The 26,960-nt window shown below is 49.1% G+C and overlaps 1 protein-coding gene across 1 annotated transcript; it reads left to right on the plus strand.

The window, feature by feature from the left end:
* Positions 1–2,410: 2,410 nt before the first annotated feature.
* Positions 2,411–26,035, plus strand: ube2e2 (ubiquitin-conjugating enzyme E2E 2). The gene is made up of 6 exons (XM_079343635.1): positions 2,411–2,596; positions 4,295–4,478; positions 6,338–6,388; positions 20,546–20,678; positions 23,446–23,593; positions 24,602–26,035. The coding sequence occupies exons 2-6, from the start codon at positions 4,303–4,305 to the stop codon at positions 24,697–24,699; spliced, it is 606 nt and encodes a 201-aa protein (XP_079199761.1). The 5' UTR covers positions 2,411–2,596; positions 4,295–4,302; the 3' UTR covers positions 24,700–26,035.
* Positions 26,036–26,960: the final 925 nt, after the last annotated feature.

Below are 26,960 nucleotides of genomic sequence, written 5' to 3' on the forward strand. Positions count from 1 at the left end.
AAGCCTCACGAGGCATTGAACCACTTCAGCCAATTGGTTCGAGAAAGGGTTCATCTCACGAAGCTTCATGTGCACACGAAACCACCTACTGGCCAGGTTTATAATTACAGGCAGCTGTATCTTAACCTATGATCTTAACCACATAATGTGTGATGCATTGAATTTTTGTGTCTGTAATGGCTCTTGAGATTTACTATGAATTACAAAAAAATGTATGACCAAATAATTTCTCTACATAAATTATCACATTATCGGTGTGCACAAAAACGCAAGAGCAAGATCGTATAAAGTTGGGTACAGTAATTTTTGCCTCTCCCAGTCCTCCAGAGGGTTTTCCAGCCTCCGCGGCAAAATCTGAACCACTTCCCGAAGCAGTCACGTGGTACAGCCGGGCAGCGAGGCTTCAGACGTCATCATTTTCTGCTCCTCCCCTAAATGAAGCAAGCCTCGATACGCGCTTCGCAGAACCGCCCCCTCCATTACTCGACACACGCTTCAAAGCCTCGGCACGTCTCGTAACATCACTAGTAACAATGAATAATACATTTTTTATGGAAAATGGAAAATGTGTGTTTGAAGGAATGAAGGAACTTGTCGCTAGTCATTCTCAGCTAACATTCACACATGCCTCTCAAATTGTCAAAAACTCAAGTCTCAACTCATCAAAGTAGAATCTGAGACCCCAAAAGCTGAACATGTAAACATATATAAACTATTCGACTATACTAAACTATAACGGTAATCCTGCAGCGGGCAGGCGCTTCTGGTGGCGTTTAGCCCAGCAGGAGGGACCCTACATTAAACAAACAGAGAAATAGCCTCAATCATGGTCAGAACCAAAGTCACCACAGACAGTATCCATCAACAAAGAGCAATAAGGGCTGCAGTACTGTACTATAACCACTTCCTCTTTAGTTAGGCCCACTAATGAAACTACAATACACCAACTCCAGCAAGCTAGCAGCTGCCTGCTAGCTGTACAGCAGCACTAACAGAAGTGGCTCACTGACAGCTACTTTACCATGTTAACAACAATCGTCCCTATCCTTCCTGTATCTTCCAATTTCCAAACTCATTAGAGTCCTCAATTAACTTATCAATCTCTAATCCTACAGTATAATTAAAAATAAAAGTCCCGTTAGCTTTAAAACACAGGATAATCAATTGTATTAAATTTCACTGAATGCTTCAGGACTTCTTTGACTACAAACAACGAGGCCAAGTTCTGAGGACATCATGCTGCGTGGCGGAGGTTCTGCAGCAAACTCCCCCTGGACCAGCAGACAAACTTTAAACCACAGCAGTTCCTCATAATGTTTACATTTTGTAATGACATTAGAAAACCTCCCTCAGGGAGCCCCAGCTGATAGTAATTACTCTCTATGCCTGGGGTACTCAATTAGAAACTCAAAAGGTCCACTCACCAAATTTCTAATCTGTCCAGGGTCCGAAACAGTGACGCGTAATTCCAAAATTAGAATTGCATAGACACTGGTGTCAGTTTTGTTTTTGGTGGTAGTTTTGTGTGTAATTCTGCTTTTTTGTTTCATAATGACGTTTTATGTTTCCACTTTAGACAGATTAAACACATCGTGCAGCAAAATGCAGATTTATCAGTCCACTCCGTCTTCAATTCACAATTTTCAGATTCCACCTCTCGCTTTTTGCTTTTCTAAAGAACAGGTACCGTTCACACATGTGACTGCGTTGCTGTAGCTAATGATGACCTGTGTGACCTGTGTGACCTGTGTGACCACGGTTCATCAGTTTTATGTTGGAGGTTCGATGCTCGGTTACCCGGGACGTCAATCAAATATCCAACATAAAACTAACTTCCTGTAGGCTGAAAAAAAACCCAGCCACGACCACAATGAGTTGCCATAGTGACATTAAACAACAGCTGATATGACATTTGAATTTGGCACGGGACAGATAAGTGATTGGAAACAAAATCGGGATATTGATATTTGTCTCTGTCCGTATTTCATTACGTTTGGGTCCTGATACGGACCGGAGTCCGCTAATTGAGTACCCCTTCTCTATGCCCTCACTCGTTGTCTCATACACTAGTGCTGTGTACATAGCGTTTGTCAATGAAGGCTACTGAAGGAGGATGAAGAGGAATTATATGTATGTGAGTGGAAAAATAATAATGAATGCTGGTTTGAGGGGCCCCAACATCTAGAATGGCACCTGCATGCTGAGAGCACATCTACATGTAGTTCTCTCTGTGAGTGATGAGTCCACTCCAGGTTATAGTCAGGGCCCGTTTACATGGGTGTACCCACAGTAGGCTACTGTCTTTCATTTTCAGGATTTGGGGTAGTTAAGGTGGCTGAAGACCACAACGTGCACTGGCCACTTCTCTACCCCATTGCAGCTCGCGTGCACGAGCAGTGCTCGCTGACCGGGAGCGCGCGTGGAGGCGGTCCGGGGCTGCCTCAGTTTTTCTGTAATCGCTTTTCTGCTGCTGCTGCCTCCAGTTAAATAGCGAGGACACGGGAGCGAGCTGACGGCCGTGTGAGGAGGATATACACTTTTTTCGGTACCTTGGGATTACGACGCCAAATTTGCAGCATCGACGGCCAGCCGCCAGGTAAGATCGACACGCGCATTCACCTGCGCGTCGTGGATCAGCGAAAAGTGCGTAAATGTCCCGAGAAAAGTGTCGTTTTGTGGAGGAGAAGGAGGAGGAGGAGGAGGAGGGAGAAAAGGGGGGGGGGGGTGGATGTGTGGGACGAGCCTCCCTTTGTGCCGAGGCAGGGTCACTGCTCTTCAATCGTACAATGTGGACACTCGGCGAGGATCCGGATCCGCACATTCCCTCCCTCCCCTCCAGTCCTCCATCAGCCCCCCCCCCCCTGTGCCGACTGCGCCTCATGTTGGACGTGTCCGGGCAGAAACGCCTTCTTCTCCTCTGCGTATTTTCATGGACTTTAAAAGACGCGAGGCCTACTTTAGTCTTTATTTCTTCTTCTTTACCCCTAAACGTTAATCTCACGCCCCCCGCCCCCCTCCCCGTAAAAACCTAATCCAGCTCCTGATGAACGCTTTCGCAGGACGACTCGCTTTCAGTCCCCCAATCCGACCCCTATTGTGTTGTGTATTTTTTTTTTGCTTAACCCCACAGATGTTGCCTTAAAGGCTCTCACCAATCAATGAGTTCATTTTTTGATTACACAAAAACGTCCGAACGGTTCGGTTCGGTATGGCACGGTACAAAAAGCCCCATTTCCACCAAGTGGTCTGGGTTGGTTTGGTGCGGTACCCATTTGTTGGCATTTCCATCTTTGAAAGTTGGGGACGGTTCCAAAATCATAACTGTGAAACTGTTTTTGTCATCTGTGAATGTAAATTATTATAAAGCAAAAACGGGTCAGTGCTCGTTTTCAAGACTCGGTTCTTCATTCGGACCCGTCACCAACAGAACCGACCTGCATGGCTATCAAGAGTTATTATCTATAAGTTCATTTATGGAGGACGATAACGTGCACTTTCAGAATAAAGTTGAAATGTTGACGCCAAAAGTTGTGAAATGATTTCGAGAATTAAGTTGAAAATGTCAAGAAGAAGAAGAAGTGGAATCCTGATTTCCAGGCTAAATGTGAACGCAAATGTCGGGAATGAAGTTCAAATGCGATTTCCTAAATTAAGCTAAAAATGTTGAGAAAAAAAGTTCAAATTTAGATACAAGTTTGTGAAATTTTGATTTCATTCATAAAACTGTATTTACACTTTTTTTTCTCGACATTTTGAGTTTTTTCTCGAAGTGCACAAAAAAAAGTTCCTTCAATATTTATTTCAAGTCTGGCCCTGGTCGTCTTCTGTACATATCATTATCACCTCAACAAACAATATGTTTCATTACAGGTTAATTACTTATGTCAACAATAATGTAGTTTTATAGCACTTTAAGCAAGCAGCACAAAACGATTTCAAAATAAAACAAACGAGAAAAGGTTGATTATTACTCTTCTAATCTTCTCGTATTAATCGTCTCCATATGAAGTCTTCAAACAAATCTGCTGTCATGTGAAGCCGTCATCGATCATCAGGTGAACGGCTCGTTGTATCCGCTGTAACACGTGTAGAATCTGCAGCACATCCATGCTCTGTTTTCACTCTCATCGATGTCTCGCTGTACATCGAAGGAACGAAACCGTCTCTCTGCGGCGTCACCGTCATCCCCCGACGCGTGCGTCCAAAGCGATCGGACGTTAAATCTCCAGAGACGGACAAATTTCCTTCCAGAGTGGGGGAAAAAACGTGCTCACGTTACTCGTCGTGTCTCCAGGGCCCACGATGTCCAGCGAAGTGCAGAGACCGGACGACAGCCCGAGCACCAGCGGGGGGAGCTCGGATATCGAACAAAGGGAGTCGGTACCGCCCGAGCAGGAGCGCGAGCAAGCACAGCCCAAAAAGAAGGAGACCAAGATCTCGAGTAAAACTGCTGCTAAACTCTCAACTAGTGCCAAGAGGTAAGATCACCCCGACCCAACACACACACACACACACACACACACACACACACACACACACACACACACACACAGTCCCACCGGCACCGTCATTTCAAACATCCGTGACTCTTAACGCCACGAAGAGGAGGGAACTCTGCACAGCGTGTCGCCTCATACTCTGCAGCACTGTCTCTCTTAAACCACCGCCACTTTCCTCCACCAGTCTTAGCCCTAACCCCAGACACACACACACACACACACACACACACACACACACCCTAAAAAAAAAAAAAAAAAAGACAGGCGCTGACAGAATTATGCAACCGCCTGAGCGAAGGGTTGGCTCAGGCCACTGGATCTTTTTTATAACAGCCACTAACGCTGTGATCGTCTCCCTTTAGTGCGTCTATTCTTCTCTTTAAACTACAACGGCCTTCAGTGGTCTCACACACACACACACACACACACACACACACACACACACACACACACAGTGGATTGACTCGCTGCTGTCTGAAGTGGTGTGTTTGTATTAACCCGAGTTTAGCAGCAGCGTTCGCACTCGGGCGCCCTTCGCAGACTGAGTCATCGTTTTTTTGCACATTTTTTCTGAACGATCCTCACGCCGCGTGATTATTCTCACGCCTCAGGTGGCGTCTCAGTTTTCTCAAGGCAGCGGAGACGATTGACTGAAGAGTAAGAAGAGTACTCCTTCTTAAAGTAAATGTGTGTTAGCTTTCGAGGCGCTCTGTTGTTTTTCCCGGCACTGATTCACTGAGCGCTAATCGATCACGCTAAATAAAAGTCCGCTCAGCGTGAACGTGATGCTAGCTCGCGCTGCCTGCTACATCTTAACGCACGCGGAGACCGAGGGTCATAACGTGGTTTAATCCTCGAGTGTGACCGCGTGTCACGACTAAAACACCGACTTCTTATCCTCCTTCTCTCTCGTGTCCACCAGAGGGCGTTTCAAACACGCCATGACATCACGCTGAAGGCTCCTCGGCAGCGCTCAGGTGGTGGAGCGTGTCACAAACACAGACGTTTAAAGTTTATTTGAACGTGGCATAAACGGATCCACGGCCGTGGACATGGTGTCGTAGATGTCTTCTTCTTATCCGATTCAATTAAAAAAAAAAAAAAAAAACTTTGTCTCCGGGGAGAAATTCAAACATCGATTTCTCGCCCCAAGTAACGGAAAGTAACGCAGTTAGCGCCGGCGTTTTCAGGAGAGACGCCACGTGGTTTCACGTCGGTGCAGTTGGCTGATGACGTTCATGAAGGGGAAGGATTCAGAGCGAGTGTGTGTGTTTATGTGAGTGTGTGTGTGTGTGTGTGTGTGTGTGTGTGTGTGTGTGGAGCGACGCCGTCGTGACGTCACTCTGAATGTACGACGAAGACGCTTCCTCCGGAGCGCTTCAGTCGGCGTCTGCAGCTTCTTCCACATCAGAGAATAATAAACAGAGCAGGAGCTTTAAATGGGACGACGTGACGCTCACTTCCTCCAGATGTGCTTTAATGTTCGACATGTTTCACTTCAGCTCGGACTCAATGTGCGCCGCCTTCTTTTCTTGTGGTCGCCTTTTTTAAAAAAAGTTTCCCCCCACAGCGGTGAAGAAGAAACAGGGTTTTTTTTTGTAGTAAGATGTCAGATGTTCTGGTGTCACTCCAGGCGAGGTCAAAGGTCAGAGCACGGGCAGAAGTGTCAGGGGTTAAGTTCTGTGTTGAAGCGTGTTCGACAGACGGATCAGAGGCAGCAACGCTCCGCAGGTCTTCAACTTTTCACCCTCTCATCGACCAATCAAATCAAACTAAATCCTCTCTCTCTCTCTCTCTCTCTCTCTCTCTCTCTCTTTCTCTTTCTTGTTCTCTCGCAGGATTCAGAAGGAGCTGGCAGAAATCACACTAGACCCTCCTCCCAACTGCAGGTAAGAAGACGTCATCTTTTCAAACAAAAAAAAAGAAAAAGAAAGGAAGTGCTCCCCTCGCTGACTCGCCATCCCGTCCGCACAGAACGCCGTAATGGATGCTGACGGCGGAGCGGTGTGTTCTTTCAAGGCTCCTCACGCCTGTTAAAGGAAAGGCGCTCCCTTTTTTTTTTGTCTCTGCTGTGTGTGTGTGTGTGTGTGTGTGTGTGTGTGTGTGTGTTCTGAGGCGGCGACACCTCACGTCACAGTTTTATTGTTGCTCTGAGATGTTTGGAAACGAGCGGCGGTGTGACTTTAAAACCTGTTTCAATTCTCATGTGCCCCCCTCCTCCTCCCCCCCTCCTCCTCGCTCCGCTGGGATTCGCCGCAGACAATGGTTATTGTGTGGGGCTGCGGCGGCTCGCGGTCCTTTGAGGAAGAGATACGGTCGCTGGTGTGTGGCACGCCGCCTCTCCTGACATAAAGAGCGAGCGGGATGCCTTGAGGAGGAGCCACTGAAATAAAGTGACACTGGTAATGTTTGTGGTTGATCGCAGCTCGATTGCTTCTGTCTGATTCGGCTCTCGGCTGCAAATTAAGACGGAGGGAAAAAAAAGGCGATTGTTGGAACAGTTGTGGGAGCTGCTCATCGTTTGTGAGCGTTCACGTGAACCTGCTTTTAAATGATTCAGGAAAAACACAACTTTGTGTGAGTCATCTGGTGATTTGGGTTTACTACGCCCCAGACGCGTTTGTTTATTGCTCGAATTAATCCCCCCTGCTGGGCCTCATCAGACGCCCGGCGTCATTAACCATAAACATTGAGCTAACCTTTTCATTCGCCGTTTTTCTGTTATTGTCCTGGAGGCGAGAAAGAGACGTTGTTTTCCTCGAGGACTCTAATCTATCTCAACCCCCCCTCGCCCCCTCCCCTCCTCTAACCCCACCCCCGACAAAAAAAAAACTAGGTTGGCTCTCATGCAGGATTTAGCTGGAGGACACGAGTCATTTGAAAGTAAAATAATCGCTCGCGGAAATTTCACAGTCGACGTCTTAGCGGGGAATAGTTGCCTGGGAAACAATTAAGCGTCTTCAAGATAATCCTTTTTTTTCTGTGTGTGTGTGTGTGTGTGTGTGTGTGTGTGTGTGTGTGTGTGTGTTCTCTTTCTGTACACGGGAAACGATACCGCTATCTAATAAGGTGTTTCCTGTGATGCGGCCAAAGATTAGCCTCCTGTTTGATAGCGAGGCGAGGGGCGAGAGGTCGGACGCGTGCGACGCCGAATCTGTCGCGCCAACCGTCACAGCAGCCTTTAACGTTCCCGCCTCGACTGAAGGGCACACGACTAATGACGCTGCTGTCGTCATTTGTACGCCGCACGCTCCCCGGCCAGGTTAGCCCCCCCCCGCCGCGACAAATGGAGTCACAGACTGTCGGCACGCTTCAGGAGGCAGACAGAGTCGTGTTACACTTCTCTACATTCAACAAACGCAGGGCCGGCGGCGGGCGGGCGGGCGGGCCGGCGCGGGGGGGTGCGTGCTTGATGTACGTCTCCTCATCTGTTTCTCTGCTGAGGAGCCCCTCGGACTCCCTCGCCCACTTTGTCCTGCTCAGGGAGAATTTGCTGTCCTCATCATGTAGTTAAAATCTGCAGTCTCCTTCGTATCACCTACTCTCTCTCTGTCTCTCTCTCTCTCTCCCTCTCTCCCTCTCTCTCCCTCTCTCCCTCTCTCCCTCTCTCCCTCTCTCTCTCTCTCTCTCTCTCTCTCTCTCTCTCTCTGTCTCTCTCCCTCTCTCCCTCTCTCTCCCTCTCTCCCTCTCTCTCTCTCTCTCTCTCTCTCTCTCTCTCTCTCTGTCTCTCTCCCTCTCTCCCTCTCTCTCTCTCTCTCTCTCTCTCTCTCTCTCTCTCTGTCTCTCTCTCTCTCTCCCTCTCTCCCTCTCTCTGTCTCTCTCTCTCTCTCTCTCTCTCTCTCTCTCTCTCTCTCTCTGTGTGCAAAGAGACAGAGTCCGTCTTTAAGTCCCGGGTCGTGTTGAGCCCTCGGTGTCGGGAGGTGTCCGTTTGATCAGTCTAATGAAACGCTCGCTCCTTTTCTTCCCGTTTCAATCTGAGGCCGCTCAGCTGCGTTTAATGTCTCTTGACTGTTGTTACAAAACGCCGTCGCCTAGCGTTTGCTCGCTCTCTGTGACAGGCAGCCTGTTATATTAACGCTTTAAGTTGTTTAAAAGAAAAAAAAAAATCAATTTCCTCAAAAACTATCACACTTTTCCTCGCCGTGTCACCGCTCCATCGCGAGTATTTAAATCGGCCCTCCGAGCTCTTATCTCACTCTCGGCGCCGTGACAGCTCGCTCGTCACCTCGGCGGTTGTCGTGCATCAAACGAAACAGGAACACGTTGAAGCCGGAGAGAGGATTTGACGTGGCAATTATTGTGTGGAGTGTGTGTGTGTGTGTGTGAGGAGGCAGATCGTACAGGAGCGCCGTGTCGGAGCTTCAAGTTTGAACAAACAGTCGCGATCATCTCCGAGCGAGACGTGTGTGGGATTAGATTCTCTGGAAGAGCAAAGTGACAGGAATACAGCGACTTCAGTGTTTCGTATCACTGGAGGGATTTCACTCTGCCGTTGGGAAACAAACCTGTTGGCTGACAGTTTGTGGATTACGTGTGCGGTGGAAACGCCTCGCTCTTTAAGCCCGACATCGAGGCTGCACCACTCAATAAATATGCCGAGTATTTCCTCGTGTCACATTTTCCACCAGGCTGAAACCTCGGACTCACATTTGATGCATGAAGTCGTCCTTTCACAGAGTGGACGTTCTCCTCCCTGCAGCGTCTGCGTGAAGTCCGGACGGGGACGTGAAGGTGAAACGTGACGGATTCAAACCGCCGCTCCGACAAAATGAATCACAAACGAGTGTAAGAGCCGAAGAGATCACGAAGGTGCGTCGGCGTTTTCATGAGAAGGATTCCTTCAGTCGCAATTTATGTGAAATAACTGGCGAGGGAATCGTCCGGTGAGCCCGGTGTCGTGAGTCGTATCTTATCGTTACTAAGTCAGGGCGAGCTGGCGTGAGGACGAAACGGCGTGAAGCGCCGGTCGGGACTCTGTCGCTGCGTCTTCCACGTGTGTCGTGTGTAAAGGCACGTAAGGCAGCTTCTGTGATTTCCTCTCTCGTGATGATGCGTCTGTGTGACGCATCGTCACGCCGCCGCGCTGTCTCGTGTGACCTCTCTCCTCGCCGCTCCAGTGGAGTCATAGCACGCCAGAGTCAAACCAATCAGGATTCAGATTCATCCGTTTTTAAAGCGTTGATCAATCACAGGGCGGGGAGGTCGCGTGCTCACGCTGCGTTTGGAGGAACACGTGACGTCATCTTCTGAGAGCTCTGGATTGGTTTAGCCCCGTGCTCTGCTCCTGGCAGAGCTTTGTTCTGATTGGCCAGCCAAGGCGACCATTTCAACACGCAAAGAGTCGACGCTCATTTTTGTGAAGTTAAGCGAAAAAAATGAGGCTAAAAAAAAAGATCCTAAATGAAGAGTCGTTTGGGAGAGCCAATTAAAAAAGAGCCAAACTTCCCGTCACTACGCCGCTGCTTTTTTTTTTTTTTTTTTCAGGACGACGACACCGAACAAAAACAAGGCAAATGTAAAAACTGTGCGAGAAATGCAAGTTATTTATTTTCTAATGTTTCAGAAAAAAAACGTTTCCTCCTTTAAAACTCAACGTGTCGATTTGATTTCAGTTTGAAATAAATAAAATCGATCGTTCATTCATTGGTCGAACTGCGACCGTGACATGGCGCTCTGCGTCTCGTGCTTTCTGAGTGATCGGAGCTGCTTGCATGCTAACCGACCTCGCTCGACTCCTCCCTCGTCGCGTGCTTCACCTCTCGATTATAAACGCCGTCTGACCGCCTCGAATCACCACTCGCCGTTTCAGTGAAGCCGAGATACTCGCTGCATTCTCCCGCTGTGATGTAACGCCTCCACGAAGCCCAAACCAGAGCCGTCCCTCCCCGATGACATCATGCGAGCTGCAGGGAAACAGGTCGTTTTCAAACCACAGCTGTTCACTGCATCGCACGCTCGCCGGCGTGGACGTGCATCTCCATCGGCATCGAGTCTCTCCGGGGGGAAACCAGGACGCTCTTTATTGGAGGTTCAGACCTCTAATTCTGTCCTCTCGCTGACGGGATCATCTTCAAGCCTGTGAAAGCTGCATATTAGTTTTGTGCGGCGCCCCCCCGGGGGGATTATGTGCGAGCGGCACACCCAGCATCATTTTTCACAGCGTTACCATTAAGCCCAGCAGGGGAGGGTTATCAATATTTATGAGGGGGCGGAGGGGCAGAGACGGGAAGAGGGGGGGCGGGGGAGGGGGGGGGGTTCATGAGCTGCAGGAAGACCTCCTGTCTGCCCCGGTTGATCACCATATTCTGCACGGCAACATCACAGAGCGATGGTGCGCACGGTCTCTGCAGCGTGCGAGCGTGTTCACGCGACGGCTGCGTTTGACCCTGATCAAAGTCTCGTTCCATCATCACCGCCGTCATGAATATGGATGAGTTAAAGACCCCCCATCTGGGTCTGACGGAGGCGTGCTCGTGACCTTTTCTGTCTCTCGTCCATTGACTTCTAAATGAAGCGTCGCTGCCTTCATCCCGCAAAAATGAATCATGAAAAAAAAAATGTTGTTCCTGGAGATGTTTGTGCTACAACAGAGACGTTAGCGTAGACGAAGGCGGGGTCAGAGACTAATGAAGAGGACGGGGCGAAGTCGACCTTTAAGCTTGATGGGAGGCTGCTGGAAGCTAACGGGGAAAATTTGCTCTAATTATTTTCTTTTCAGCCGACGATGAACACGCCAGCGAGCGCACGCTGACGGTGTGTGTGTTACTACAATGCCAATATCAGCACACTCAGAGTGTGAGACACACACACACACACACACACACACACACACTGATGTGGGGGAGCGGCGTGCTGCAAACCTAAACTGACAGTCGCTGCTCGTTCTACGTTTCAGACAGAAGAACACAGTTCGCTCATTTAGGTTTTTTTTGCTTTTGAGCTGCCAGAAAAAGTTTTAAGTGGATCAGGAGGAAGATGATCGACGCCGACTTTAACAGGAAACGATTCTTTGTGAGTCCCGGTGAATTAAAAAAAAAAAAAGCGCCACAACCCCTGGAGGAAACGTGCCGGCTGGGAAAGCAGCGGCGCTACCTGAACACGAAGGACGTGACGTCACACGGATGGACTGAAGCCGACGTGGTCACCCACGTTCGCCACTTTAGAAAACATCTGCTGAAAGTCACCGTCTCCCCCGTCGCAAACCACGCCGCCCCTCATCGACCTTTCAGAGTGGAGATGAAACGAATGTGCACCTATAGAGCGGCGGTAGCATATGCCCCCCCCCCCCCCCCCCCCCCTCTCTCTTAATTCATCTGTAATGTTTTCCACTGCGGCGCTTGTCTGACAGCAAACACGGCTTCGCTTTGATTCACGTCTGTCGTTGAATTCTCACCGTCCTCGTTTGCGAGTTCTTCTGGCGAACGTTGGTCTCCGCCAGCGTTATGAACAGCTTTGTCACGGGCACGTTTTATCCCACTGAGAGTGACCGAACGGTACTCTGAGGCTGACGGGGGGGGGGGGGGGAGCAAACACAGGAATCTTTTTTGGCGAGCGAACAAATAAAAAGTTCCGCTGATGTAAACAAACGCTCCGAGATCTCATTACTCCTCCGCCTGGGATCACACACAAAAAACTCCTCCTCCTGCCAAGAAGACTTTTAAGTGTCTCCATGAAATATTCTCCGTCTCGGTGGGACCAAATGTTAACGCTCTTTAACGGCCGTTGTAAGTAGTAAAATGAATAACGTCTCGGATGAATGCTCTCTCTCTCTCTCTCTCTCTCTCTCTCTCTCTCTGTTCAACCTGCAGCTTAAAAGCTCGTCACGTTCCTCCAACCTGCCGACCTGGAGGGCTTATATGGTGTCAGGAGGAATAGGCCATCGCAGTATCAGGCCGCGCAGCCGATCTGGCAGCGCGGCTCATCCTGATCACTGACCTTTCAGTAATAAGTCCATTCCCCTCCGCCACGGGGCCAACGGGCTGCCCACGGTGCTTTGAGGGACGGAGCAGGCAGGCGGAAGAGACGGCCTCTAATTACGGCTGAATAGAGTTTCAGTGCAGGGCTGTGAAATACAAAAAAAAAAAAATCAACACAGCAGTCTTGACTAATTCTGTTCATAAATTGCAGAAGGCTGCAGTTTTTTTTGTTTTTTTTGTCTTTGAGGCGAATCTGTTTTTGATCCAGTTTCTTTTTCCTGAAGCGGCGTTCCTGTGAATCCCCGGCCAGCGGAGCAAATCGCATGTCAGCACAAACTCTTAACTTGTTTTATTCAAGGAAAGCAAATGTTTATAATTACCCCTCGACTACACACACACACACACACACACACACACACTCTGAACTTTTGTGTTCTCGCTGAATTTAAAGTGGCGTCTCCATCGATTCGTGGTTATTCACACGGGAGCCGGTCCAGTGTGATGTCACACTCGCAGTGGAGCGCTGAAACGCTGTTCTGGTGTCTTATTGATGTTTTCATATTAATAATGCAGAGAGTCCTTCACGTGATTATCAGCCTCTCGAGTGAAGAGGAGGCGGAGCTGGGCGCACGTCTTTAACTCGTTCATTAACGGCGTGAATTTTAAATGTGGACATTAAATATCGTAACCTTCAACATCAGAGTAATTTGTTATTGTCCACTTCTTGCTCTTACGCGGTCGGTTAGCATATCACCTGCAGTGACTCGTCCTGAGCCGCAGCCCAGCCTGACCCCTGGTGGCCTGGAGTAAACAATGTTACACCGCCTCCTGCACTGCAGAGAGTTTAGGTGCTTTTATTGTGAAATGCTTCCTGAGCTACGAGGTAAATGTGTTTCACACCACAGGTCACAGCGACACATGCACACCCGGTGGTCACTATGTAAAGACACACTGAAACAGCAACTGGCAGTTAGAGGCTGAGTCTTTTATTTTGAAGTTTTTTTTGTTTTTGTTTGTTTTTTTAAAGCTTTCTTTTATTTCCAGAAAGTTCAGTTGGCAGAGTTGGAAATTGAGAGAGAGAGAGAGAGAGAGAGAGAGAGAGAGAGAGAGAGAGTGGGGACAGACATGCAGGAAAGGAGCCACAGGTCGGATTCGAACTCGGGCCGTCCGCTTGGAAGACATTGGCGTCCGTACATGAGGTGTGCGCACTAATTTCATCCCCAAATTTAAGGGCTTTAAGCCGTCTCGTCTGTCTCGTGGAGGAGCGAGCTGTAAAATAACCTCTGATGCTCGTCTCGCTGTCGACCTGGGAACACAGCGCCGGACCTCCCGTCTGCGAGCGTGACGTCAGAGGAGATTATCCGCTCAGATTAATATCCCAACATGTGCTCTTCAAGTGTTTTTACCTTCTGGACGATTGTGCTGCTGTGTCATCCTTCACCCTGCGTGCACTATTTCTATGACTCATCATGTTTCTGCAGCTTCCTTTTTACTCAAAGCTTGAGTATTATGCTAATGCTATACGCTGTGCATTATTCATTATTTTGGCCTGGGGGGAGGGGGAGGGGGGGGGCAAACATTTGCAGTGCATGAGACGCCGGGTGTTTGGATAGCTGCTCAGATCGAAGGAGGAGGAATATGCTCGCTCCGTGTGTCCTCCTCGGAGGCCTCTTAATGAAAGGAGGGGGACAAAGAGACGTCCTGCTTTCTGCTTTATTTACAGCTTTGTTAACATGACCCAGGCGAGGACAAACTCCCCGTATCAAAGGCCACTTTTTCAAGACTCTCTGTTCAAATATCCTCTCTCTCTCTCTCTCTCTCTCTCTCCGTTCAATACCGTCCGCTGCTGCCTGCATTGATTCGGCCCGGCGTGCGAGCGAGCTCGACCCTCCTGTGAGAACAGAATCATGTTTTTCCCTTCGACTTGGAAAGCGTACAGCCACCTACTCAAACCATTTCCCCTTGTTTTTCCGGATAAACCGTCCGGTCAGTAATTGCCGCAGTCATTGTGCAGACGAACAATAAAAGGCTTGATTAAAAAAACAAACCATGTCATCTGAGACAATAAAGACAATGAGAGAGAGGAAGGAGGTGTCGCCCGGGCCGCCGAGCTGCGCAGTAATTGGTCTCTTTTCACGGTCAGGGAGGGGAATGAAGATTGCTTCATTAAAGTTCCTCTTCTGATAACCACAGCAGCCACACGGATAGAAAAGAAGATCTTAGAGAGAGAGAGAGAGAGAGAGCGAGCGAGCCCTGAGGGGAATGAGCTGGAATGGAGAATAATGCAGATAATAGTTTTATTTGTGCACGGCGGTATTCACGAGCTCCAAAACACACCGATTGAAATTCAATTACTGGTTTTACTTTCCTGTTTTATTTATCAGCCCCCCCGGTGCAGCGCTGCGCTCAGACAGCGATCTACCTGTGAACAGACGTGTGGCTGCTCTCACATGCTGTCACTGTTTCACATCTGCGTGTTTGTGATGGTTGATTTATGTTTTTAAGAACGTGCTCTGTTCTCTTCCCCTCCGTGGGAGTCTGTGAACGCAGGCTTGCTAGTTTGATTCAGATTGGAGAGCTGCTTGTCACAAGCGTACGTTGACCTTTTCCTCAAAGCTCTCCAGATGTTTGTCCGGCCGGTTACAGAAGACTCCTCCAGGGACCTTTTCCTTAAACCGACCAGCTTCATCATGTTTTGGTGGAAACCCAACAAGTATTCTCTCTCTCTGTTAGCGGAGGGATTCATTTGAAACGTTCTCGTGACGATAAAGTACGGATGGACGTTTCCAAACACGCGGCTGCTCCTCCTGTGAATCATCATTCCCACGTCGCTCTCGTCGTCCTCACCTGTGAGAGTCCTCGCCGTCTCTGCGGCTCCGGGTCGCTGATTTGTGCGGCGAGATTAGCCGAGCTCTCCCGCTGAGAGATAAAGGTTATCGGGCGGCGCTGGCAGAGATCTGCACATCGGCCCGGTTTATGAAAGAAAGCAATGTGGATGATTAGATGGACAGTGTGTCATCGGAAAGGTCGTTCAATATATATGGAAATGATAAGTGCTGTGTGTGATTAAGACCCGGAGTCGCTGTGTGTGGAGGAGCGTGTCCGTGTGTGTGTGTGTGTGTGTGTGTGTGTGTGTGTGTGTGTTCAAGCTTTGTAGATGGTGAGGTTGTGTGAAAACGATGACGGCAAACATTTGATGTTACGTTCACATCGTTTCCTGAAGTTCAGTTTTCTGACACAATGATTTTTTTGGGACGTGATTTAAAAACATCTGACGTCTGAAAAGCGAAAGAAGTGAAACCTTTGAATCTCTTGGACTTTCTGTTTCCCAGTTTGTTTGTTTGTTTTTTTTTTTGCTGCTGTATGAAAAGCGGGACGATCCAGATCGAGTAAACAAACACCTGACGTGACTCCCTCGCCACGATGCGAGCTGCTGATTTCGCCTCGCTCGTCGTGCTCAACGAGATCAGAGCGTGAGCTGTAAGGAAGGGTGGGAGGACGGCGAGCGGCGTGAACACGGTGTGAGTCCTGTGTTGTGTTGGAGGGAAGCGGCCCCAGCTGTCAGACCCAGTTCCCACATGAGCGTAATCTCCGAGGACGGGGCAGCGGCGAGACTCTCACGGACACCCGCGCCCTAATGCATCCCAGAGCCTTAAAAAAACAAATGACCCAAATAGTCAGTGAGTTTGGCCGTTTGGCTGACGCTGCACTGCAGATGTAGTGCGTCTTACACAGATGTGATTATCACAGCAGACGAGAGGAGCAGGAGGCGCGGGGGTGAGATGGAACCACGCTCGCTCTCAGCCGTCTGCAGCGCGGCGTGCACGCCAGCACGGAGCGTGCGGGGGGGGGGGGGGGGGGGGCAGGATTGAAAGGTGTAAAATACACGCCTTGATTAGCCGATAATGATGGTGCAGCGAGGATGTCATCATCCTGTGAGAAGCCGTTAAACTCGGAGCGTTAATTAAAGCCTGCTGGATCGGATCCGATCGTCACGTGAGTCCTGAGCGTCGCCTCGTTCGCCTCGCTTCCCCCACTTCAGAGAGTAACCACGAGAGCTCACACACGTGACCACCGAAGCGGCACATCAGACTCACATCTGGAAATCTCGCAGAGTCTCTCGTGGTCAAACGTGACTTCGGAGTAAACAAACCTGATTTGTTTGTTTTCTCAGCGATTTAAAAATAAATAAATCTTTGATTGAGATTTGCGAGGTTCTGTTGAAGACGTATCGTCCACGTGTCTCCCGCGGCATCGATAAAGATTTGAGGTCGTGAGGAAGTGCGTGTAACGGCTTCAGTATTACTAGTCATTAAATTGAATTAAACCATCTGAAGCAGCTTCAAGTATCACAGAGGTAAACTGGAGCTCCTTGTGACGGAGGCGCCGCTCGCTCCTCCCGACGCTAACGACCATGTGAGAGACTGTCAGATGCTGAAAGAGCCGTCGGCTCCAGCAGCTGCAACAAAGCCCCAACATGAACGCTGTGACGGCGGGGGGGGACGGGGGGGGACGAGGTATCCGAGCAACCGCCAGCGGTGGCACGCTCATTCAAGCTATTGACATAGCCTTTATCCACAGCCTGTGTGTGTGTGTGTGTGTGTGTGTGTGTCGGATCGCCTGCAGCAATCCCTCTGCCGAGCGAGGACCTCTGCCACGCCACGCTCGCCTCCGTCTCCGTCTGAGTTATTGTCACAGCGGCGGACTCATCAGCCTCACACGGAGCGAGGATCTGCTTCTGTTTGGAAGGTGATTGGGGGAAAAAGGAGGAGCTGGCCGCGTGTTTGGGCACGGCGTCAGGGAAGCTCCGTGAGCGCAGAGCGTAATGAAAGAGTGTGTGTGTGTGTGTGTGTGTGTGAGCTGCCTGTGTGGTTTTCTTAAGAGCAGGAAATGTGGGAAGTCATATTTGAAGAGCGGTCACACAAGTTGAGTCATCAGCTGTGTTTAAAAGCTTCGTTCAGTGAACCAATCAGAGGTGTTCATCGACTGATTAAGAAACCAAACAGGACTGGGATTAAAACACCACAGACGTCCAATCAAAGCAGGCCGTCTGCCTGACTGTTTCAGATCATTTACTCGGAGACAGAGTCGTACATCCTGATACAGGAACGGAGTTTAACACTTTCTTTCCTCGCCTTCCTTCAAAGCACTCCGAGAGGTTTCATTTAGTAAAGAAGGCAAAAAAAGAGAAAAATCCACTTTGTCATCTCTTCACACCTGGAGGTTCACTGCCTGACACAGACATAAAACACTCACAGATGTATTAGTAAGCACATTTGTAGGCCGAGCTGTGTTGACCAATTAGGTGTCAGCATGTCTTGGCGTTTGCAGACAAAGCAGCTTACGTGTGTGTGTGTGTGTGTGTGTGTGTGTGTGTGTGTGTGTGTGTGTGTGTGTGTGTGTGTGTGTGTGTGTGTGTGTGTGTGTGTGTGTGTGTGTGTGTGTGTGTGTGTGTGTGTGTGTGTGTGTGTGTGTGTGCAGGATGAGTGTGAGCGTCCCGCTGGCTTCACCGGAATTGTGAAGAAATTTGCATCTCTTCCAAGAGATTCATATTTTTATAACGGAGCACTACGCACGTCTGACTCCTAGTGTTTACAATGGGTACTGCAGTCTCAAGTTAAAACAGTGGAGAGAGCTGTTTGGCCCCGCCCCCTCCTCTCACACAGGTCAGCATGTGGTGGACACTGTAGCTTCAGTGTTTAGCCAGCTCTGCATGTGGTGGACACTGTAGCTTCAGTGTTTAGCCAGCTCTGCATGTGGTGGACACTGTAGCTTCAGTGTTTAGCCAGCTCTGCATGGGTCTGTAAAGCTTTCTGCGTTCTAACCTCTCTCCATGTTTCATCTCCAACATTGATCCTAGTTTGAGCAGCTTTCTGCTGTTGGAGCTTATTAGAAACATGCAGAGGCTTTTTAGCTCGGGTACAATCACTTCTATCTGAAGCAGTTCCACTGCCCACTTCCATCGCTGCAACACCTGTTCACCTGATAACTGCTCTCATATCTGGCAAACCCAGGGGCGTCCAAAACGGGCCGTGTGTGTGTGTGTGTGGGGTTGTTTTGTTTTGTTTTATTTGAAACCCAGTTTGGAGTGAGTTATCTCGTCAGTGTGTTTCTCTCAGGTCCTGCACTGTTTGCTCTCATATTGAGAGTCTGCATGTCGTGCTGTTCTGTCAGCCTCCAGGCAACAGCCGTGCAGACGCGTTGATTTACTCGAGCGCGTTCATTCCCGTGTGAGATGTTAATGGATGAAAGCGTGTGTGGAGGCTGTCGTCCTCGTCACGGAGGCCGCGTGATCGAATCGAACCTCGTCCCGTTTGCTGCGTGTCGCCCCCGCTCTCAACAACGAAGGCAGCAGCGTGAGTCACTCCACACACTGTAGCTTCTTCAGAATGGTTAATATTACAAATATGAAGCGTCACTTCACATCTCGTGTTCTGGAGTAAACGATTAGGTTGAATGAGCGGCCTCGTGGTTAGCGTGTAGGCCCGTGTTGCTCCTGTGTCTCCTTTCTGCCCTTTTCATTTGGTCATGAAAGAGTTAAAGAGCGCTCGTGATGAGTGGCGGATCCTTAAGAAGAGCTGTAAGAAAACACAGCTGATGAGAAACAGGAAGTGCCGTGGGAGGAGAGAGGAGAAGACGTAGAGCTGAACGTGACCGTCGTTTCCTTTCTTACTCGACACTGCTGGCGATCACGTGACAACACATCTCTTGTGTGTGCAGGTCACTTCCTGCTCTGTGTTCTGAGATTGCTTCCTGTTGGACAGCGTTTGCTTCGAGGACTTCAGGTGGTGACGTTTGATCACGGAGCATTTTCACCTCTCGTCCCCACAACAATCAACGAAACCATTACAGATAATCTTTGGTTAAAAAAACAAACAAAAAAAAAACCTCTGAGAAAATGAGTCACATCTGGATTTGAGCTGCAGCCTCCTCCGCTCTGCGCGTGTGTGTGTGTGTGTGTGTGTGTGTGTGTGTGTGTGTGTGTGTGTGGAGGTTATCACTTCCAGCTAAGTATCAGATTTTAAAAAAAAAAGACAAATAAATTCAATAATCCCGTGCTGTGATGATTCTCTTTTCATTCTCGTTTCACGTCCGCACTTCCTCAAAGAATCGGAAGATTTTCTTTTGTGTCTGAAACAAGACGAGTCCAGATCGGCGGGGGGGTCCTTATCGACCGCAGCATTTTGAAGTAACTCCCCCGAGAAGAAGTCATCATAATTAGCTAATTAAAGCCGGCTTAAGCGAGGGGGCGGAGGGAAAAGAGGGGAAAGTAGATTAGCAAGAAATTTGCATGCGTGGTCACCGACGGAGGGAGGAGAACGTTTTCTGGAGAGGGATCTGTTTTCAAGGGCGAGCTTCGAGCCGCCTGCTGCTCCAAACGGACGGGTCGAGGCGAGGTGGACGTCAGGAGGACGCCGTGTCTCGCGTGTCGGTGTGAAAAGTGAGCCGTGGCACGGAGTGAAAACAAACACACACACACACACACACACACACACACACACACGCTGAAGTTCTCATCAGGCGACAGTGATTACATGAAGTCGGAGGGATTGTTCATTGTCCCGCTCTTTGTGATCTGGACATTGTCCCGGCCTCCTCCTGGCTCAGGTCCAGCAGAGAGGGGGGGATGGAGAGGGGGGAGGGGCTTAATATGGAAATGGCATTAATTACAGAGCGTACACAGCAGATGTGACCTCCACTCGGCGTAAACACTCAGACGTTGATCTGTCGCTAAAAATCCTTTCCTCTGCGGTTCCTCTTTGATTGACAGCCGGAGCGACTGTGGAGCGCCCGCAGCGGCGAGCTTTGTGGAAACCAGAAGAAGAAGAGGACGCTGACTCTCCTCGTGTGTGTGTGTGTGTGTGTGTGTGTTTATTTAAAGGCTCCTCAGTGTAATTAAACTCTCTCAATAAGATCAAATAAAAAGAATGGAGACGAGTTGAGTGATCCGTGTCGATGCAGCGTTAGCTTAAGACGTCTCCACCGAGCGTTTTTTTGGCGCCAGCATCTTTTAAATCTAAATCCTCCTGAAGCGTCCGACGCCGTCCGACCGCGTGCTCTGATCAGCAGCCGGTCCATCGAGCCGCGCCGCGCCGACTAACATATTAACACGTCTTTTGTCTCTTCCAGCGCCGGCCCCAAAGGAGACAACATCTACGAGTGGAGGTCGACCATCCTGGGCCCGCCGGGCTCCGTGTACGAGGGAGGAGTCTTCTTCCTGGACATCGCCTTCACGCCAGACTACCCCTTCAAACCCCCCAAGGTCAGCAGCTAACTTCACAACGCACACGATGATTCACCTGCGTGATTGTTCTGCAGAGGGATCGTTGGGAAGACAAAAAGGAGAGTCCGTTTTTCTGCTCTCTGCGGTCCGTCAGAACCAAAACCTCTCAGAACAGTGTGTTCCCCTCAGCTCTCAGCCTCATGAACAATGTCTGACTCTGTGGAGCTCCTGCTGCGGCCGGGCTCTCCAGTGGAATCGAGAAGCTGTACTCGTTTCCTCTCGGCGCCAAGTAACCCGAGAAAAGAGCCCGTCGTGATGAATTCAGTTATTTTTGTTGCCCTGGAGGAAATGTTTCCAGGAGTTTTCCTCCAGAACAATTCAGCAACCAGCTCGAGGGAGCTGATGGCGAGCTGGCAGGGCACGTCGTGTGGAGACGTCTTTTTGCGGTACGAGTCCAGCTTTTTTTCGACTTCTCGGTTTTTGTCACTTTTCCTCCTTTTAGTTTGTGAGCAGTCGTTGAGTTTTGAGCCTCTCAGATCGCCGCGTCTGAAGAATCCTCGTCTGCAGACGACTCGCAGCACGTCGACTGGATTTAATCATTGAACACACACACACACACACACTCTCCCCTTCAGTTTGCTATGCACCCCGTTACCCTTTCACTTGGCCTTCATTTTCTCCCTCTCTCTCTCTCTCTTTCTCTCGCTCGCCCTCTTCTCCCCTTCTCGTCCTCACTCTTTGTGCCGCGTAACCACCGGCTCTGTGTTTGACAGCAGACTCAAACAAATCCACAGGCCCCGGCCTTCTGGAGCTGGAGCCCCCCCCCCCCCCCCCCCCCTTCCCCTACACACACACACACAAAACCCTTCGGCGTGAAGCTGCCACAAACCCCCTCCCTCCATCGTAACGCTTCAGTGCAGCTCAGACCTCAGGCTCGGGATTTTTGGACCCAGAACCTGACTGGCTTTCAAGACTCTGAAGGAGCAACATGAGTGGACAAGTTCAGCAGGTGGATGTGTTTCTATCTGTGTGTCTGCGGGGGAGGGGAGGTTATTTATAACATCCTGCCCTGTCTGATTTTTTTTTGGGGGGGGGGGGGATGCCAAGGCTCATTAGAGTTTTCCTCTGAGGGCTCGGGGTCAGGAGGGCCAGATGTTGCTGATTGGTCCTGACAATGACACCAGTGTTTTTGCCCCGCTGCTCCAAACAGATGTCAAGCTCACTGCCAAGCAGAGACGGAGCGCAGCGACAGGGACACGCCGGGCGTGTGCGTGTTCAAGGTGCTTCAGAGCCCAGAGGTTTTCGTGTACGTCAGGGTTACGTGTTCTGGGTCACGTTTACACCGTGATACACCAACAGAACAAGAACTTCACTCTCATAGAGACCAGAAACACGAGGACGCCGTGGAACGATTTCACAGATAATGACAACGGAAGGCAGACGCCAACGGCTGTTCCACTTCCGGTTCAAAGCTCGGCGGAGGAACTGTGGAGCATGCTCAGAACGCCAAGGCCGGTTTGAGACGCTTGAGTCGATCACGCCCAAACCGAATCGTTTGTGTGTTAGTTCCACGTCCACGCAGTACAGTCTCAGTCGGGCGAGCGGGTTTAAAAAAAAAAAAAAACACGTTTTAAAAGCGTCCCAAACGAGTGAGAAGAACTCCTGCTGCCCTCCAGTCAGAGGAGGAGGCAGGAGACACGGACATGCGGGTCTGGAAATGAGACATCGATGTCTGAGCAAAGCACTCGAGGCATTTTATATCGCTATTAGGAAACGATCTGGAACCCCCCCCTCCATCATAGGGTCCTATTATCACATTTAAAGACTCAGTTACTCTCTGTAAGGGGGGGGCAGCTCATGTTCGCCTGCCTCCCACTTTAAAAAAAAACAAACATCTTCTGTTGCCATGGTAACCATTCTTCAAAAATGATGCTGTGCCAGAGGGTCGCTTGTTTCCTGGACTCCGAAAGTCACAATGTGAACCAAGCTGGGATTGTTTGTTGTTTGTTTGTTTCTACACTATACTGCCCCCTGCTGGCCAGACGGATGCACATCAATAAACTGAGCATGGTGACTAGATGGAGTCAAACCAACAAACTGGGATCATAATTAAATGGCGCCTGGTACTTTGAGATGTGCCGTGGATCGTCAGTGAGCAGGAAGGAGAGCTTTAATGTGAATCAAAGAGGAAACAGCTTTTTACTGTCCTCCATGTTTCCCCTCTTATCACTTATCACAAAATCACTTTTTATTTACATCATGATTCATATTGGAACCTGCCATGGAGAGGTTTTGGACCCGTGTCCTCAGAGCGTTTTTTTTCTGAGCATTAGCGGCTTCTTTTTTTTCTTTTTTCTTTTTGCAATTGTCCCCATAAGTCGAGAGCGTTCGCAGCAGAAGGTGGCCGCCTGGAGAACAAGCGCAGCGTGCGGCGTCTCCTTTCCAGACCTGCGTTTGCATGACGCTGCACGTCCGTCCCGTCTCTATGACAACAGTCACTGCTCCGCTACATGTTTTTATATTTGAGATTGTTTATTCCCCCGGTCAGACACGGAGCGAAGAGGATGTGGGTACGAGACGTGATGCGAAGGCGTCAAAACTACGGGGAAGGTTATACGTTTGGGAAAAGAGCGGCGGTGACATTAACAGTGTTTTTACTGAGAAGATGAAAGATTTTCAACTTGAGCGCTCGGAGCAAAAGATGCTGCGCTTTTTCCTCCGGGCGGAAACGCTCTCTCAACGATTTAAAATGTTGGAGAAGGGGGTGAAAACCGATTCTGATTTTTCCGTGTTTGTGTGTCTGCAGGTCACGTTTCGTACGAGGATCTATCACTGCAACATCAACAGTCAGGGCGTGATCTGTCTGGACATCCTGAAGGACAACTGGAGCCCCGCCCTCACCATCTCCAAGGTGCTGCTGTCCATCTGCTCCCTGCTCACAGACTGCAACCCGGGTAAGACGTGCGCCTGAGCGTCTCACTATTTCACCCTTGTTGGACAGTCGGCGGTGCGAGGCTCATGTGTGAGGTGCGTCGGGGCTGGAGAGGCAGGAAGTGCTCTTTATGTCGTCATTCTTCACCGGCTCTCGATCTTCTTTACATTCTGGGATTGTTTTGTTTTTTTTCTACTAAAGATCGAATATTAAGCCGACACGCAGTCCAAATGATCGTCTATTTACGGTGTATTTATGAACAACTCAAACCTCCACTGTTTCCCAAGGCCGCCTAACGCTGACACATCTTTGGCACAGTCGGAGGTCAGAAGCTGTAAATAATAAAAACCACATTTTCACAGCGGAGAGGAGCAACGGAGCTGCTTGTAGACGAGATCAGCCGCGGCTGTTCTGTGAGAAATCTATTTATCACGTACGAGGCGACGGGAAGAAAAAACAAGACGGGATCTTTGCTCGTTCTTTTACAGCACAGTTCAGCGAGACAAAGAGGAACGAGTGCAGGAGGACTCAGGTCAGGGGTCAACGTGTGAAGATGATGTAACCATCACTGTGGTGGTTGCAGCCTCTGCTCGAGGCTCACAGGCGAGGAGGAGGTTCCTCGTCCGACAGTTCTCCCCGGGTTCTCCGACTTCTTCCTCCCACAGTCCAAACATAAGCTCCTTAGGTTGCCTGCTGACTCTTAAAAGTGCGGCTGGCTGGTTGTCTGTCTCTACACGTCAGCCCTGTGATTGGCTGACGAACTGTCCAGGGTGTAACCTCGCCTCCCGCCCAATGAGAACCAGGCTTCCCTGTAATCAGCCGGGGACACGAAATGATTTATAAGTATCATGAGAGTGTCCGACAGTCTGGAACGTTTTGGCGCTCCCGCGGTGATGAAGGTTTCCCTAAATTACGCTTCTTCCCGTACACAAATGTTTACGTCATCACGGCGGGACAGACGCCATCTTTCCACGACTCTCTGCTTTGCACAGTTTGAGTGATTTCCCTCCTGTCTTTGTTTGTCTTTCAGCCGACCCTCTGGTGGGAAGCATCGCCACACAGTACCTGACCAACAGAACAGAGCATGACAGAATAGCCAAACAATGGACGAAGAGATACGCTACATAGACTCCTCCCCCCTCCCCCCTCGCCCCGCCCCCCCTCCCCCTCCCTCACTGCACCTCTCTCTACCTCTCGCTCTCACCCTTATTAGTCTGTCAAAGCACACTCACTAAGTGCAACGGTAAACCCGCCCTCCTCCTCTTCCTCCTCCTCCTCCCTCTCTCCTACATTTGATCTACGTTTTCTGTGTAAAAAAAAACAAAAACTTAAACTTAAAAAAAAAAAAAAAAAAAGTCCTTTGTTCCTTGTTGACTTGAAAGCTTCTTTTTTATACAAAGAGTAGATTGGGATTTTTATTTTCCAATATCTGAATGTTGGAAGTATTGTATTGGAGAAAGAAACACAGAATATTATAACGATCATCCGCATCGTCCTCTGGCTTCACACTATGTACTCTTCATTTTCTTAGCAGCACCTGGAACAAACATGCAGATGATTTGCTTTAGTTTTATTTTTGCTCTTTTGTTTATTTTTATTTTGTATTTTGTATTTGTCATCGACATGTTATCTGCATGTAACGGGAAGGTTTTGCGTCAATGGATCCTTCATGCTTTTTTCACCTCCTCTGATTTTGTTTGTACTGTATGTATTTTTTCAAAGGCTTTTGAGGCAGACCACAAAAGTATAGGTCTGCCCGTGAAAGAGGCAGGACTTGTATATTTACTGGCTACCCGCCACCTCTGCAATTGCAGAGTGGTTTGTTGTGCACTTGTATTACTGAAGCACCCAATAAAAACACACTGTGGTCGGCTTGTGAGAAAAAAAAAAAAAAAAAAAAAAGACGCTTGGCTCTGTCTGGGATTTTTGTGTCTGACTGCACTCTCACAAATATTCCCAACATGCACACAAATATTTACACCCATTCAGAGATCCTGTGTCATCACTCCAGCTCTGATGTCTCACTCGCTTATTTCAGCTCAATTCAAATCCAGTTCACGTCATGAGTCTCCTGCTGTGACGAACGCCTCTTAAAGGAGGCGTGCAGGAGGAGTCGAGGAGCTGCACAGCCCTGGGAACAAAGGTTGCTCTTCTGCTCCGAGTCCTGCAGCGTGGTCGGCGTCCTGAGGGGCGCCACTCAAACGCTGAGTAGAGAGCGTGTGAGGCGTCCTGCTGACCCGACTGTTTAAAGTAGAGAATTTAAATTTAACGAGTGTGGGATCCAAGAGGACGGCGCGCAGTGAGGCAGCGGCTCACTTTGAGATTTCTGTTGTGGAGTTCAGCCTTGCACAAGGGCACCTCAGCAGTGCTCGGGAAGTGAACTGGCACCTCTTCAGCTGCTAAGACAAATTCCCAGACTTGGTCTGCGCCGGGACTTGAAGGGGACCCAAGTCCCCACAGACGGAGCTACTGCCACTCTGATGAGAAGAGGAAGAAGGAGATACTAAAAAACACTGAAGACAAATAAATACGAAGATTATTTACACCTGAAAAGTAACTGTGAAAAAAAATAGTTTGAGTGATTGAGCTTTAAAAAAAGGTCTGAATATTTTCTTCTCACTGCTCATTCTACGTTTCATTTTAAAAATCAAACGTTTCGTGAAAACTCGCACTTAAATGTCCCAGGAAACCTTCTAACATCACCACGGTACTCGCACATATCTCAAGAACTGTTCTGTTTCAAACAGCTTCCAGTCAGTTTTGTCTGAATCCGCGCTCTGGAAACGCGTTTTCATTCGTTCTTTTGAGAGAATCGAGGATTTTCAGCGCTTCATAAATCCTCGAAGAAGAATTCAGGTTTGAGAATTCAGGTGATCTTTGGTGATGTGACGTCAAAAAGTCTTCAGAACAGAGAGAATGGAGCTGCTTTAAAAAAAACAGCTCCGGTTGCTACACTGATTCCAACTCAAATCAATGCACACAGCATGTTTTAGCAGTGTGCCAGTTTGGCTTCATAAATTAGTCATACAGCAAAAAGCTTTTAAGGAGAGCACCGAGTCGGCTCTTCAATCAGACCCCTCTGCTCTCGCTCTCTCTTTTCTATTTTTACAGATTTCACCTTCCAGTTTGGACCCGGGTAGAAAAAAAGAATAGCACAAAGCTGTTATAATGTACGTTTTAATTGGTTGCTGTTGTGCATAGATAAAAAAAAAAGATGGTCGTTACATCCTGAGAAACAGAAGTCGACCCCTCCAAACCTGAATTAACCTTCAACCTACCAGAAGGGCCTTACTTTATTTCAAAATTCGGGGAGATTTCGGGGGTGGGCACTTATAAGCTTCTGCTTCGGCCCGATGCCGTTATGCCGGAAATGCTGACTCAGCCTAACT

Source organism: Symphodus melops, assembly GCF_947650265.1.
Source record: "Symphodus melops genome assembly, chromosome: 5".
NCBI classification, from domain to species: domain Eukaryota; kingdom Metazoa; phylum Chordata; class Actinopteri; order Labriformes; family Labridae; genus Symphodus; species Symphodus melops.

Bases quoted from the DNA above. Each gene is read 5' to 3' on its own strand.
- ube2e2 (XM_079343635.1), top strand. From the start codon at position 4,303: ATGTCCAGCGAAGTGCAGAGACCGGACGACAGCCCGAGCACCAGCGGG. The intron at 20,679-23,445 runs GTCAGCAGCTAA...GTGTGTCTGCAG, and splicing joins ACCCCTTCAAACCCCCCAAG to GTCACGTTTCGTACGAGGAT. The intron at 23,594-24,601 runs GTAAGACGTGCG...TTTGTCTTTCAG, and splicing joins GCTCACAGACTGCAACCCGG to CCGACCCTCTGGTGGGAAGC.